General features: G+C 34.6%; 1 protein-coding gene across 4 annotated transcripts; it reads left to right on the top strand.

The window, feature by feature from the left end:
- The first annotated feature begins 679 nt into the window (after positions 1-679).
- On the top strand, positions 680-6,945 carry LOC104880254 (probable disease resistance protein At5g63020). 4 transcript variants are annotated; one of them, XM_010656433.3, is made up of 5 exons: positions 680-864; positions 1,209-1,253; positions 1,377-4,256; positions 5,432-5,521; positions 6,505-6,945. In XM_010656433.3, the coding sequence occupies exon 3, from the start codon at positions 1,406-1,408 to the stop codon at positions 4,115-4,117; it is 2,712 nt and encodes a 903-aa protein (XP_010654735.1). In that variant the 5' UTR covers positions 680-864; positions 1,209-1,253; positions 1,377-1,405; the 3' UTR covers positions 4,118-4,256; positions 5,432-5,521; positions 6,505-6,945. The 4 variants fall into 4 exon arrangements, with proteins under 4 accessions (XP_010654735.1, XP_019077961.1, XP_010654733.1 ...); XM_019222416.2 differs by having other exon boundaries at positions 711-1,253; positions 5,432-5,517; XM_010656431.3 differs by having other exon boundaries at positions 711-1,253.
- The last annotated feature ends 6,818 nt before the right edge of the window (positions 6,946-13,763 follow it).

Here is a 13,763-nt window from a genome sequence, read left to right as displayed (position 1 = left end):
TAGATATTTGACGAGGAAGGAGAGTTAAGACTGGTGGAAGGAAGAACAAATATTTTAAGATTGACGTTTGTTTTTTAATTGAATAGAAAAAACCAAATATAGCTAAATGTAATTTTGTTGATATCAATTAACATAATTAAATTAAATATATTAATAATAAGTTCACTTTAATTATGTTAATTGATATAAATAAATTACTTTCATCTGAATAGAAAAAATCAAATACCATTGTAGGAAAGTTCAGTTTCCTCTCTCCATTCTTTCCATATTTTTGGATTTTGAAAACTTTGAAAACTTTCCCAAAATCACCATTCAAAGAGAATTCCTATATAGAGAAGTTTTAGAATTTTTCTACTATTCTTCTCTCTTTAGAATATACAACATTTCAAGACCACACTTGCAAGCCCATATCGCAAAAGAGTTGACAAGGTCTGATCCAGATCCTCCCCTAATAATGGTCAATCATGTGAATTTTTTATAAATCATGTTGACCAACGGTCGGCCCGGAGTGTTGTGGACTGGGCCCTGGTTCTCAAGCCCAGCTCGATAGAATTCTTGGCTCATAGAGATCCACGTTTTGGAAAGAGTTTTGTACTCGTATCCTTTAGATATTAGAAAATACTAAAAAACTAATAATAATAATAATAATAATAATAATGGGCATGGTTTCCATCATAAGATAAGATGATAAAAGTAGTTATATAATTAATATATATTTTTTTAATTTTTAATTTTTATTGTGCGACAAAACGCTGCGTTTTAGACAGTTTAGAGCTTCGCATCTATCACTTCTCACACCCATGAGCAAGCACCAGCGTCCGGCAGCTGTGCAGCTACGGTAGCAATCTGAGAACCACCCACAAGGTGGGGACACTGCCTTCCTTGTTTGATTGGTTGAAATTGAGAAGTACTGACTAAATTGGTTGAAATGTATGGGGGTATGCACAATGCACGCCAAATGTTTGATGAAATGCATGACTGTAGTTTGACTTTTGTGGCAGTCGATGATAAATGGGTAGTCATTGAATATCGATAGGGCAATGTGGTTCATTTCCTTTCCCATTCTTTTTTCTCTTACTCTGTTGCTTTGACTTTGCCTTGAGATCAAGAAGAAAATTTCCTGGAAAAATGTTCTTGGAACCGCTTTTGGTTAGAGTAACTTTGGCCTTTGCATTTGGGTACTTCATTTATGGCGTTTGTTGATGCAGAATTTGGACTTCAGAGTCAGAATTGAATTATACTGGATTTCTTGAGTATGTGACGTCTTCCCCTAGCTTTGTGTGTTGCCTTGGGTCTTTAAATAGCGGTCTTACTCATCTGCTTTTTTTTTTTTTTGCACCTCTTTTCTTTTTGTTTGTATGATTGAATACTATCAGAATCTTGTTGCTCTCATCTCCTAAGAAACATGGATTGTGTGAGCCCAATTTTGGATATTGCTGCTTGCATATGGGATTGCAGTGCAAAGCGGGCAGTCTATATCCAGGAACTTGAAAAAAATCTCAACTCTCTGAGAAATGAAATGGTAGAATTGAAGAACAGGGGTGAAGATGTGAGGAGACGAGTTGAACTTGCAGAGCAGCAACAAATGATGCGCAGGAGGGAAGTGGATGGCTGGCTCCTAAATGTAGAAGTTATAGAAAGTGAAGTGTCCAGAGTTCTGCAAGAAGGCGATCGAGAAGTCCAAAAGAGATGTCTCAGAAGTTGTCCCAGGAACTGTTGGTCAAGCTACAAGACTGGAAAGATGGTACGGAGAAAGCTTGATGCTGTCTTTAAACTAAAGAATAAAGGAAGTTTTGACGTTGTGGCTTATAGAGTTCCTTCTTCTCTGGTGGATGAGAGGCCTATGGAAAAGACCGTAGGCTTAGATCTTACCTATGAGAGGGTTTGTAGCTGCCTCAAAGATGGGCAAGTGGGAATCATCGGCTTATATGGAATGGGGGGTGTTGGCAAAACAACCCTTTTGAAGAGAATCAACAATGAATTCCTTGCAACAAGCCATGACTTTGATATTGTGATTTGGGTAGTGGTGTCCAAACCAGCAAGGATTGAAAAAGTTCAGGAAGTCATTCGAAACAAATTACAGATCCAAGATGATCTGTGGAAAAATAGAACCGAGGATGAAAAGGCTGCAGAAATATGGAAGTATTTGAAGACAAAAAAGTTTGTGTTGTTGTTGGATGATATATGGGAGCGTCTTGATCTTTTGCAAGTAGGGGTTCCTCTTCCGAATGATCAGAATATGTCCAAGATTGTATTCACAACCCGATTAGAGAATGTGTGCCATCAAATGAGGGCTCAAGAGAGGATTAAACTAGAGTGTTTAGAATCTACAGAAGCCTTAGCTTTATTTCTGAAGGAGGTAGGAGAGGACACCTTAAATTCTCATTCAGATATATTGAAGCTTGCAAAAGTTGTTGCTGAAGAGTGCAAAGGCTTACCTCTTGCACTCATTACTATTGGACGGGCGATGGCTAGTATGAATGGTCCCTTAGCTTGGGAGCAGGCAATACAAGAATTGAGGAAATTTCCTGCTGAAATTATAGGTATGGAGGATGATTTGTTTTATCGTTTGAAGTTCAGTTATGATAGCTTATGTGATGAAGTCCTGAAATCTTGCTTCATTTATTGTTCTATGTTTCCTGAGGATTATGAAATTGAGAATGATGCATTGATTGAACTTTGGATTGGAGAAGGGTTTTTGGATGAATTTGAGGACATCTATGAAGCACGTGATCGAGGACATAAAGTTATTGGAAATCTGAAGCATGCATGTTTATTGGAGAGCGGTGAATCTGAAAAGAGAGTTAAAATGCATGATGTGATTCGTGATATGGCTTTATGGTTAGCTTGTGAATGTGGGGCGGAGAAGAAAAAGTTTCTAGTATGCCAAGGTGCTGGTTCATTTGAAGTACAGGGAGTTGCAAAGTGGAAAGAGGCTCAAAGGATGTCACTGTGGGATAGCAGTTTTGAAGAAGTAATGCCTAAACCACTATGTTTCCCTAATCTCTTAACTTTGTTTCTCAGAAATTGTGTTGGGCTGAAGGCATTTCCTAGCGGATTCTTCCAGTTCATTCCTATTGTAAGAGTTTTGGACTTGTCAGGTACTCATCAATTGACCGAGTTATCTGGGGGAATTGATAAATTGGTGACCTTACAATATCTTAATCTGTCAAGAACAAATATAAGTGAGTTGCCAATTGAGATGAAGAATTTGAAAGAACTAAGGTGCTTGTTGATGGATGTTATGTATTCACTTTCAATAATTCCATGGCAAGTGATTTCGAGTTTTTCATCATTGCAGTTGCTTAGTATGTACAAGGCCTACCGCTTTAGTGTGGTTATGGAAGGTAATGTTTTATCTTATGGTGATAAAGTCTTACTGGAGGAATTGGAAAGTTTGGAACATTTGAATGATCTCTCTATCTCCTTATTTACGGCCCTTTCTTTCTATATATTGAAGAGCTCCCACAAATTGCAAAGGTGCATAAGACGTTTATGTCTAGATGACTGTGAGGATTTGACCTGTTTTGAGCTATCATCTTCATCCATTAAAAGAATGGCGCATCTAGAAAAACTTGAAATATGGACTTGCTGTCAATTAGAAGATATGAAAATTAACAAGGAGGAGAGGCATGGATTCATCCCTGATGACATTCTTGACCTGAAGTTCAATGGATACTTCCCCAAACTTCATCATGTCATTATTGTACGTTGCCCTAGATTGTTGGACCTTAAATGGCTTATTTATGCTCCAAGTCTTCAAATTCTTTATGTAGAGGACTGTGCATTGATGGAAGACATAATGAGTAATGATAGTGGAGTTTCAGAAATTGATGAAAATTTAGGCATATTTTCAAGACTCACGTCTCTAAATTTGATTAACCTGCCAAGGCTAAAGAGCATCTATCCACAGCCCCTACCCTTTCCATCACTAGAAGAAATCAATGTAGTTGCTTGCTTGATGCTAAGGAGTCTCCCATTCGATGTCAATAGTGCAACCAAGAGTCTGAAGAAGATTGGAGGAGAACAAAGGTGGTGGACCAGGCTGCAGTGGGGGGATGAAACCATCCAGCAAGCTTTCACTTCATATTTCACTCGAATCTATATCTCCCAATAGAACATGTGCTGAGTCAACGAAGGAGACCGTAGTGGACAGTTAGGGAGTATATGGGAATAGTGGTGTTCCTTTATGGACCCAATTAATTTCTTCTCCCATGCTCTCTTGCAATCGTTGGCCGTTCACTTCCATGTCTAAGGTATTTCCTTTTTTCTTTTTCTTTTCTTTTATTGAAATATTTCATGTATGATTATCCTTCATTTGTTCCCACAATTTTTTTTTGGTTTCATTTTTGCGTTTACTTTTTTTTTTCTTCTTAATAAAAAGCAATACTATATTAAGTTTTTATTCTTGGACATTTCTATGATTTGAAATCTATTTTTCCAAAGGTCTCAAACTGTGAGTGAAAACTCTTAATTTTCAAGATTACATGAAGCTTTCAGTATAGTAGATAGTTCCATAATTTTAAGCGGTTTATGACATCTTGGTGTCTTCTAAATTTTGCATTGGGAGTTTACATATTTCTATTGTTTCGGATCCTTGTCTTTACGATTTTAAGGTTGTCATCTTGAGCTCTTGTTTGTTTCTCTGAAGCCAAAAAACCAGAGAAGAGGAAAGTGAGGGAAGGAGAGAGGGGTGGGTGTTATATACTCTATATTATTCTAATCTTATCTTCGATCCTTTGATAGTTTCTCTGAAGCCATTAGATCAGACAGGGGAGGGCGAGGAAAAGAGAGCGAGTGAGTGCTAAATTCCTATGATGTTCGTTCTTTTTGTTTGTAGAAGGCCATTTTTGTTATTTCAGAGATTAAGAGGGATAAAGAAAATTCAGTCATTTCAACTGATGAAAACATTCTTGGAACTTCTTTTACTTCTTACCCTTGTTGACATAATTGTTTCAAATATTTTCTGTGGCGGCAACTTTGGATATTCTTCTGCTCATTAGTGGTGTTGAAAAATTGCCGATTATCATACGATCCCATAGAATTTTCCATTTGGCTTTCACAAGGGCTTGCAAAATAGTGAAGAATTTCAACCATTATTGTGTTATGTTTCAAGTTTGAATCTATGTAAACTTAATACACAATAACAATACCTAATGAGTTTGTGACTACCCACGTTTTGATGCTAATATGTTTCAAGTTATGGGAAACCTTAAATATCTTAATTGCACTTTAGAGTTACAGAAAAAAGGGTTGTTCTTTGGGTATAAATGCTAGTGTTGCTCTTATTGAAGCTTGTATTTGAATATATTGAATGACATGCAAAATTTGCCACTTCATGTTTTTCCTTTTTGGAAAGTTTAAATGTCCTCAATAAATGATTGTTGATTTTGATAAAAGCACTAGTGTGACTTGTTTGTTATTCTTGTAGGGTAAGATTTTGAAGATTCATTAGGAGTGGTGGACTACTTGTGGATGCTATTTGGGGCATAGGATCGAATGTTCCAGTTATTATGTGTATGTAAGTCAACTCCTATGATAGAGTGATGTAGGTTAACTCTAGGATGGTTATTAACAATCAAATAAGTAGACTAGGGATTCTATTTTTGACTATTTAAGGAGAGGAACAAGAATAGAATTATAGCAGGGAAAGAGGTAAAATAAAACATAGGAAAAGAAAAGATAGAGAAGAAAGATATGAAATATCAGAGTGGCATGTTTTATGCCCATATATCAAATTATCCTTAAGTTCGATATGCATCTGGTCTAGAACTTGTAAATGCTCAGCTCAAATCCTTCAAAACATCATTGTGGAATTCATATGTATGAATGGAAAGGCATGGAAAATGTATAACCAAGTTCATCTGATTACTTTTTGATCTAAGATATATGCAATCCAAGAGCTAAAGAACTGCAAGCTACAAACAAACTGAGAACATGTTTTTGACTTGTGCTTCTTGTTTTATAATTGGGTTCCTTTTTCATTCGGATTATGCTGGAAATTGTGAGTCTTTCATATGATTTAATATATATAACACATGGAGTTGGACTTTGGTTGGCTCAAGCACATTCTTATTTTTACGCCACAGAGTATTGTGTTTCTGTTGTTTGTCAGATGTAAAGAAGTTGTTTCATCAGTAGAACAGTACAATGCAACCAAACTTTTTAGCTGCTCATTTTCGCTTCTAGTGATGGTTTCGGTTGAGCAGGTTTTGAACTAGCTGAACTTATTGCCAACTTTAGGCCTGGTGTACTCTTTATTCACTCTGTGGGTTCTTGTGAACGTTTGATATGGTGGTCCAAAGCTGGGTTGTTTATCTATTTTCTTTTTATAATCATATTAATGGAAGAACTTCCTACTCTTTACGGATCTATGGTTTGGAATTTATTCTTAGTATGAACCAGGTGATAGTATTGTTTTTGATGCTATTAAAATGAATAATTTCATGCTGTGCATCATTTCCCTCATCTCATTTTAATGATTTTATGGTCTTACACCTACAGGTGTTTCCTTAGAGCAAAAGCAGAAGATGCCAACCCAGATATGGAAGAGAAGGAAAAGGTGAAAAATGAGGACTTCAAAAAGAGGGAAAAGAAGGACAAATCTTGAGAAAAGGTTGAAGAGCCATGTGTGATGTTACCAGACAGATGGCCCAGATATTGACAATGGTCAAAATGAGGCTGCTGGTGGTAAAACAGTGGCCCAAGAAAGGAGATGAGGCATGAATGCTTGTGAGTTGTGATGGAGCTGCTAATCTTGTACAAATAATAGGGATGCTAAAGGAGTGTTCTTCCGTCGAAATTATGTAAATTTTCAAGGTAGGAAAATATTTATATATTTATACCTAACCTTAATCTTGTGTTTTTTTTTTTTTTTGAATAATTAAATAATTGATCATTTTAATCTTTAAAATTTTAATATGAAATCATAGAGCCTTTGATAAACTTTGATTTTTGGCTAGCCCAATACCAACTCTCCGATATATTTCTTGTTGGAGGTATCCTTGATCCCATTATTAATGAGTGGAGCCAAATAATTCGACTCATTTAACTTCATTATTAAATAGGATTCAATTCCCAAATAAGCTATATAATATGTTAGTTTTTTAATAATTAGATTTTATTTGAATTCATGTTTTTATCAAAACTATTATTCATGTTATGTTTGTGTTGACTTATTTTAATAAGATGTCTAAATTTGGACATGTTATAAATATTACCTACTTCGCAAATTTCCATTACTATCATTTCATATTTTTTTGAATGTTTTTTGAATTGAATCAATCATTTAATCGGACAAGTTACTATTAAAATAAAAATAATTATAAGAAGTTAAAATTATAGATAAATAATTTAAAATTATAAAATATTTCATTTATTTATCTCTAACACTATCCTATTAAACATGATAATAAGATGGAAGTATGAATGGATCAAATTGTGAAAAGTTGAAAGTTGAAGGAGTGGGTGGATCCGTTTGAAAACTAAAAAGAGTGGTGTGACAAAATGGGTGACTGAAAAATTGGAAGAGTGGATTGAAAAACCCAATGTTTTAGAATTGAATCGGTCATTATATATAATAATTTTTTAATAATATTTCAATTTTATATTTGATATATCAAATAAAAAAATAATAAAGATAAAATATAAATTAATTTTTAGTGAGCCCAATTTTATACCCATTTATACCCATTTTTAGAGAACCTATTTGGACCCTTCATTTTCAATTCATTTTCACCATCCATTAAAAAACAAACCCCAAAATCCACCTCTTCTCACCACAGTCGCACCTCCCATTTTTTTCCTCTTTCTCTTCTTCTTCTCACTTTCTTTTCAAAACCCATCTTTTCCCACCACAATCGCACCTCCCAGTTTTTTCCATTTTCTCATATTCTTTATGAAAAAACAAAGGCTAAGTTTAGTTAAGAAAAACACCCAAAAAGGGGGGGGGGGGGGGGGGGTGGGGGAGGGGGGTGAATTGGGTTTTTAAAATCTTTTCAATCACAATAAAATTAAACAAAATATAAGCAAAGTAAAGAGATAGAGTTTAGAGAATTCAAACTCGGGTTTATAGTGGTTCGACACTTCCTTGCCTATGTCCACTCTCCTCAACCTCCTAACCTAGTGAGGGTTCCACTAACTTGAAGCTTCAACCAAGCTTCCAGTCTTCTTATACTTGGATTTCGGCTCTAATGGGCTCTTACACAACCTCTTCAAGATTCAACCCTCTTGAAGGCTTTAACACTTAGATTGTTACAAGATATAATCACTCAACCTAGCTTAAAGATGACTCAAATACAAGACAAAGCTAGGGTGACAAACAAGAGTGCACTAAAGGATATGCAAGTGGTGATTTAATGCACTATGAAAGAAATGAGAGCTTTTTGATCAAGAACAGGTAGGTGGGCTTTGAATGCAAGTGTTCTCTTATTAATAAATGAAGTGGAGCTCTCAATTTATAGGTTTCTAAGCTCGGGAGTCAAAAACAGCAAAAGGCAACCTCGTCCGGTCAAGCTAGGGGTCGACTGGTTCACTAGCTATTGGAGCATTTAATGTATGACAGGTTACCGTTGCCTCAACCGGACCTCGACTGGTAAAGAAATCACCTTGATTGGGAAGAGAAGGCTACTGGGAGAGAGATAAGGTTTTTGACCTTCCTCGACCGGTCCTTGACCGGACGACCTCAACAGGTCGACCGGTTCCTCAACCGGTTGCCCGGTTGGCCATAGCCTCGACCGGTTGAGCCTTTTTGAACTCGAAAAACCTATTTTTTGATTCCTTTCTTTTCTAACACCTAGGCAAGGTTTTTAGGTAAATTATTAAGCCAATTTTGAAACATTTTGCCTAAAGTAAATTAGTTAAAACTCGGGTTTTAATGAAATCAACATTTTAAAGAATAAACCGAGTTTTCTAAGATGCATGAAACGTATGAAAATCCTAAGTGCACTCATACATTCATCTTACATTAGTTTCCTATGATCACAAGTCTTCCAAGCGTCTCGATCTTGTATCCATTTGGTGCTTTGATGAATTTTCGAGTTTATACCTGAGATTCCTAAACATTAAACCAATTAGTTACTTAACCATGGTTTGTTATCATCAAAACCCAATTAGGAGAACCCTTAGGCTAACACTTTTTTTTTTCCCATTTTTTTTATTTCTTTCCCTCTTTCTCTCACTGTACTAGCGCTTACCCTCACCACCAGCGACCTTGCTGCCAGTAGTAGCTCCTATGACGATTGGTTGTCGGTCAGCAATTGTCCCATTCTCACCATCCCACTATCTCTCTCTTTCATGGAAAAAAAGACATGTAGTGAGCTATTCGGTTCACTACAAACCGACTGGTTCACTTGGTTTACCAGTCCGACTATCGGTTCTGACGATTTGAGGTTGTCTTAATAAGTAATCGACTTAAAATAGTGGACCAGACCAAAAAGATCACCATCCGACAATCAGACCGGTCAGATCGACCGATCTGGTCTGGGTTTTAAAACATTGGAAAAACCAAAATGTGGGCCCTTGAGAGAGAAATATAATAAAAAAAAGAAGGGTCCAATTGATCGATTCCACGGTTTAACTATATAAATGGTCCAAAATGCGAACCGGTGATAGTCCAAAGTAAGAACCAATCAGTCAGACCAACTAAGACTGATCAATTAGTGTGATCAATCGATTGGAGGTTCAGAGATAGAAATGGTCAAGAAAAAATGTGACATCATTATATGATGCAATGATGGAATTGTAGAACATAAGTGAAGATGTGAAGAGAATAGTTGAACTTGCTGAGCAACAACAGATGATATGGACTAGAGAAGTAGATGGCCGGCTAAAAATATAGAAGCAAAAGGAGTTTGCAAGAAGGGAAGCAAGAAATTCAAAAGAGGTATCTTGGAAGCTATTGTCCTAAGAATTGTAGATCCATCTACAAGCTTGGGAAGACAATGATTATCAGGTTCAATGATATGATTGAACTAAAGAGCAAAGGTCGTTTTGAAGTTGTGGAATACAATCTGCCTCGTACTCCAGTAGAAACAATGCTTATGGAGGAGAAGTCCTTGGGCTTAGATATGATGTATAAGAGGGTTTGTAGCTGCCTTAAAGACGAACAAATAGAAATTGGTGGGTGTGAGTGTTATAGTTAGGTTGGCAATTTTGGACAAAATACCTAAGTGTTTACTAGCTATGGTTCTCTAAATCTGTTGTCGGGCCACTTGACTTATGAAGATCAAAACTTTGGATTTGCTAAGAGGCTAAGGTAAGTAGGTAAGTTTGTATTGAATGAATTTGAATCAATTCTATTTTGAAAATATTGATTGTCTTGAATCATTTTAAGAGTTAAGGAAGCTTGGGAAAACTATTTTTGCTAAAAGTTTTATGTTCCCCTATTTCTAGATCGATCCAAGTGCATGGACAGATCGATCCAAATTACTTCTTTTTGTGATTTTTTTTCCAACCATTAGATTAAGGGTTTCATTTTCCTTAATTTTTCCCCATTTCCAGGCTAGAGAGAGCAACAACTGGTTAGTGAGCTCTTCATTCTCTTCATTTTTTTTTAAGATTGTTTATTTTTCAAGAAAATCTTCTACGAGTCTTCAAGCCAACTTTCTAATGGATTTTCTGAAAAGAAAAATGGGTTGAGTTCTTTGAACATTCATCTCTCATTCATTTTGGGTTTGAGTGAAAACCCATTTTCTTCTTGATGAAGCTTCAAGGAGAAGACTGAGATCAAACTTGGGAAAGACTCCAAGCATGTTTCTGAAGATGAAAATGTAGTGGTGAGGTGAGAAGGTGCTTGTCAAGTAGTCTGTGAAGGATTGGAGATCTTGAGTTAGGTAAATCCTTGTACACCTTGATTACTCTTCATAGTGAAATTTTTGATTGGTCGTAGGCTAGTAGTTTTTGACTTCCTTGGAGGTTTTCCACATAAATTTTGGTGTTGTCTCATTGTCACTCATTCTCCTCTTAATCTCACTTTTAGTTTCTAGCTATCTTAGACAATTTGGGCATCTAATACTTGGTTTAATGTTGAGGTGAAATAGATGAGTTGTCTTTTGGTATATTGAATGCTGTTTCTGAATATTGTTCATAGGTATATTTGAGATATTATACTCTTGTTTTTTTATTAGAAATTATTTTAAGAAATTGTGATGGGGAGTGTTGGAACATGTGCATGTGACTTGCATGTTAATCTTGTTGGGGAGTATTGTTACATTCATATTTGCATGTGATTTCTACTTTGTGTTCGAAAGTGTTTGTAAAAAGAAGGAAAAATTGTAAAAATCTTTAAGGTTGGATAACTTGTGTTGGAAGACCTTTGAAATTGGTCAAAAACACCTATTCACCCCCTCTATAAGTGTGTTCTATCATTGAGATTACCTTTTAGTGGGGTAACGCATAATGGTGGGCGTTGGCCAAACCTACCCTCTTGAAGAAAATCAATAGTGAGTTCCTTGACAACAAAAAGGTTAGTGTTGATGTTAGATGATGTATGCGATTGACTTATAAGTGGGGGCCAGTTCATTTTCTATTGAATTGTCCAAAGTTGTATTCACCACTCAATCAAAGACATTCTCCTCCCTAGTTTTTCAAATCCATTCCTTTCATTAAAGTTCTAGGCTTGTCAGGTACTCATGGATTAACCAATTTACCTTCATGGAGGTCACATTACAATACCTTAAATTTGTCAAGAACAAGTGTGAGTTGCCTATAGAGCTTATGAACTTGAAAAACCTTAGATGCTTGTTAATGGATGCCATGCGTTCTCTTACAGTAATCCCACAACAAGTAATATCAAACCTTCCATTGTTGCAGCTTGTTAGTATGTACAAAGGCTATCATTCTACCGTAATTATAGAAGACGACATTTGATTCGAGGGATGTCAAAAAATGTTGGAGTTAGAGGGCTTAGCAAGCCTAAATAACTTGTCTATCTTCTTGTTTATTGCCACATGGGTCGTTAAATTAAAGATCTCCCACAAATTGGAGAGATCCTTAAGGCCACTGGTTGACCTAGTTAAGGCTAGAAGGGGCACATATCCGCACTAAAAAAGGTAAAATAAAATCATAAGCAATATTAATCAAGTTGGAAAGTGGGGATGAATGCGTTAAAATCTTAAAAATTTGAAAGTACAATCAAATGCACTAAAATTTAAGGTTCTTTCATAATAATATTGCAGTTCCTAATTCCTATTCTTTGGATGATCTGAAATATTTTTGATAGTGCTTTTATTAAAAGTATTTTTAAAGAGAACCACTTAGTGTATATGTGAATACGTTTTTTTTTTTTTTTTGTTAAAGAGTTAAAATATAAAAATTCTAATATAAGAAGAAATTAGATATCTTATGTATTTGAAAAAGATTTAAAATTTTTTTAAATATCTTATATCTTATAATTGTTTATTTAAGTAATTATGTGTAATAATATGCATGTTTAAATTATTATTTGTAATTCCACTACCATTGTGCCTGAAGGGATAAAGATAAAGAAAAAGAAAAGCAATGAAGTTGAAAAAGAAATGGTAAATTATCCTTTAGGGTGGGCGAGGTAAAAAAATGACCTATAAGGGTCAATAGATTTGATAATTCTTCTAAAGGATAGGCTAAAAATATGATAATTCCTCCAAAGACCTTATTTTTTTAAATGCCAAGACTACCGTTAATAAGTTAAAAGCAATAGCTAAAAAAAGGTGTTCTTTAACCCAGTTGCAACTAATTTATATTGAAGAAGAAAAAAACCAAAGAGGAAAAAGCTCCAATACTTTAGGTCATGATTTGAAACCGTCTCCATAAATCTTGTTTTTTTTTTTTTTTTTTTTTTGAGTGAATCTAGCAAGAAATCCATTAAAGGTAAGATTTTTTTTAATGCCAAAAAAACAAAAATACCTCAATTTATACAAAAAAAAAGATTAAATAATTTAAAAATCGAATTAAAGGAACAAAATGTTAATAATTTTAGCAATGTAGATATGAGATATTAGATTTGAAATATCAAGGAGGTTTTGAGAAAGAAATGACATTTTTTTTTTGTGTAAAATGTTATGAAAATTTATTTTTTTTGAATTTTTGATATATATTATTTGGTCATATTGAATATGTGTTTTTATTTTTAATTTATTTTCTAGGTGGGTTGTTTGATATGATTATTATTGATTTCCATTGAAAAGGTTTTCACTTTAGTTTTATTGTTGGGACCGGTTTGACATGGCAGAGGAAAAAAAATTTCTCAGTTGTTTCATGCTTGTTTGGGACTAATTTGTTTATGTATTTATGAACATATTTGGATTTTCATTGAAAATTGAAATCACTTTGTATGAGACCACTTTGTCTTTTGTTATGAATTTATTCAAGAGTTAAGATCACTATATTTTTGTTATGAATTTGTTTTCTTTTTGTATGAGTATTATATTGGTATGATGTGTTGAATGCCAGTAGTTTGAAGGTTGTGTAAAAGAACTATTACTTCAGTTACAAAGTACAAGTACAATACAAATGCAATACAGTTACAATGCCAAAACATTAACATTATGATATATTATAATATACCAAAATAACAAAATATTGAATTGATTTTTACTAAACTGGCATTTCTAGGCTATCATGTTGTATTCCTATCATGATCAATGTTTTGAAGCAACCTTGCAAGCCAAAATTATAAAAATACAACAAAAATACACTATTGTAATTTTAATACATGAAGTTGTTGATGGTAATCCAATGATGTATAAAAAAACATTTATAAAATTATTTTTTTTTATAAAAATATA

The sequence above is a fragment of the Vitis vinifera genome, chromosome 9 (assembly GCF_030704535.1).
Source record: "Vitis vinifera cultivar Pinot Noir 40024 chromosome 9, ASM3070453v1".
In the NCBI taxonomy this organism is placed as follows: domain Eukaryota; kingdom Viridiplantae; phylum Streptophyta; class Magnoliopsida; order Vitales; family Vitaceae; genus Vitis; species Vitis vinifera.
The sequence above is the reverse complement of the archived record's forward strand: the minus strand, read 5'-3'. Positions and strand labels throughout refer to the sequence as shown.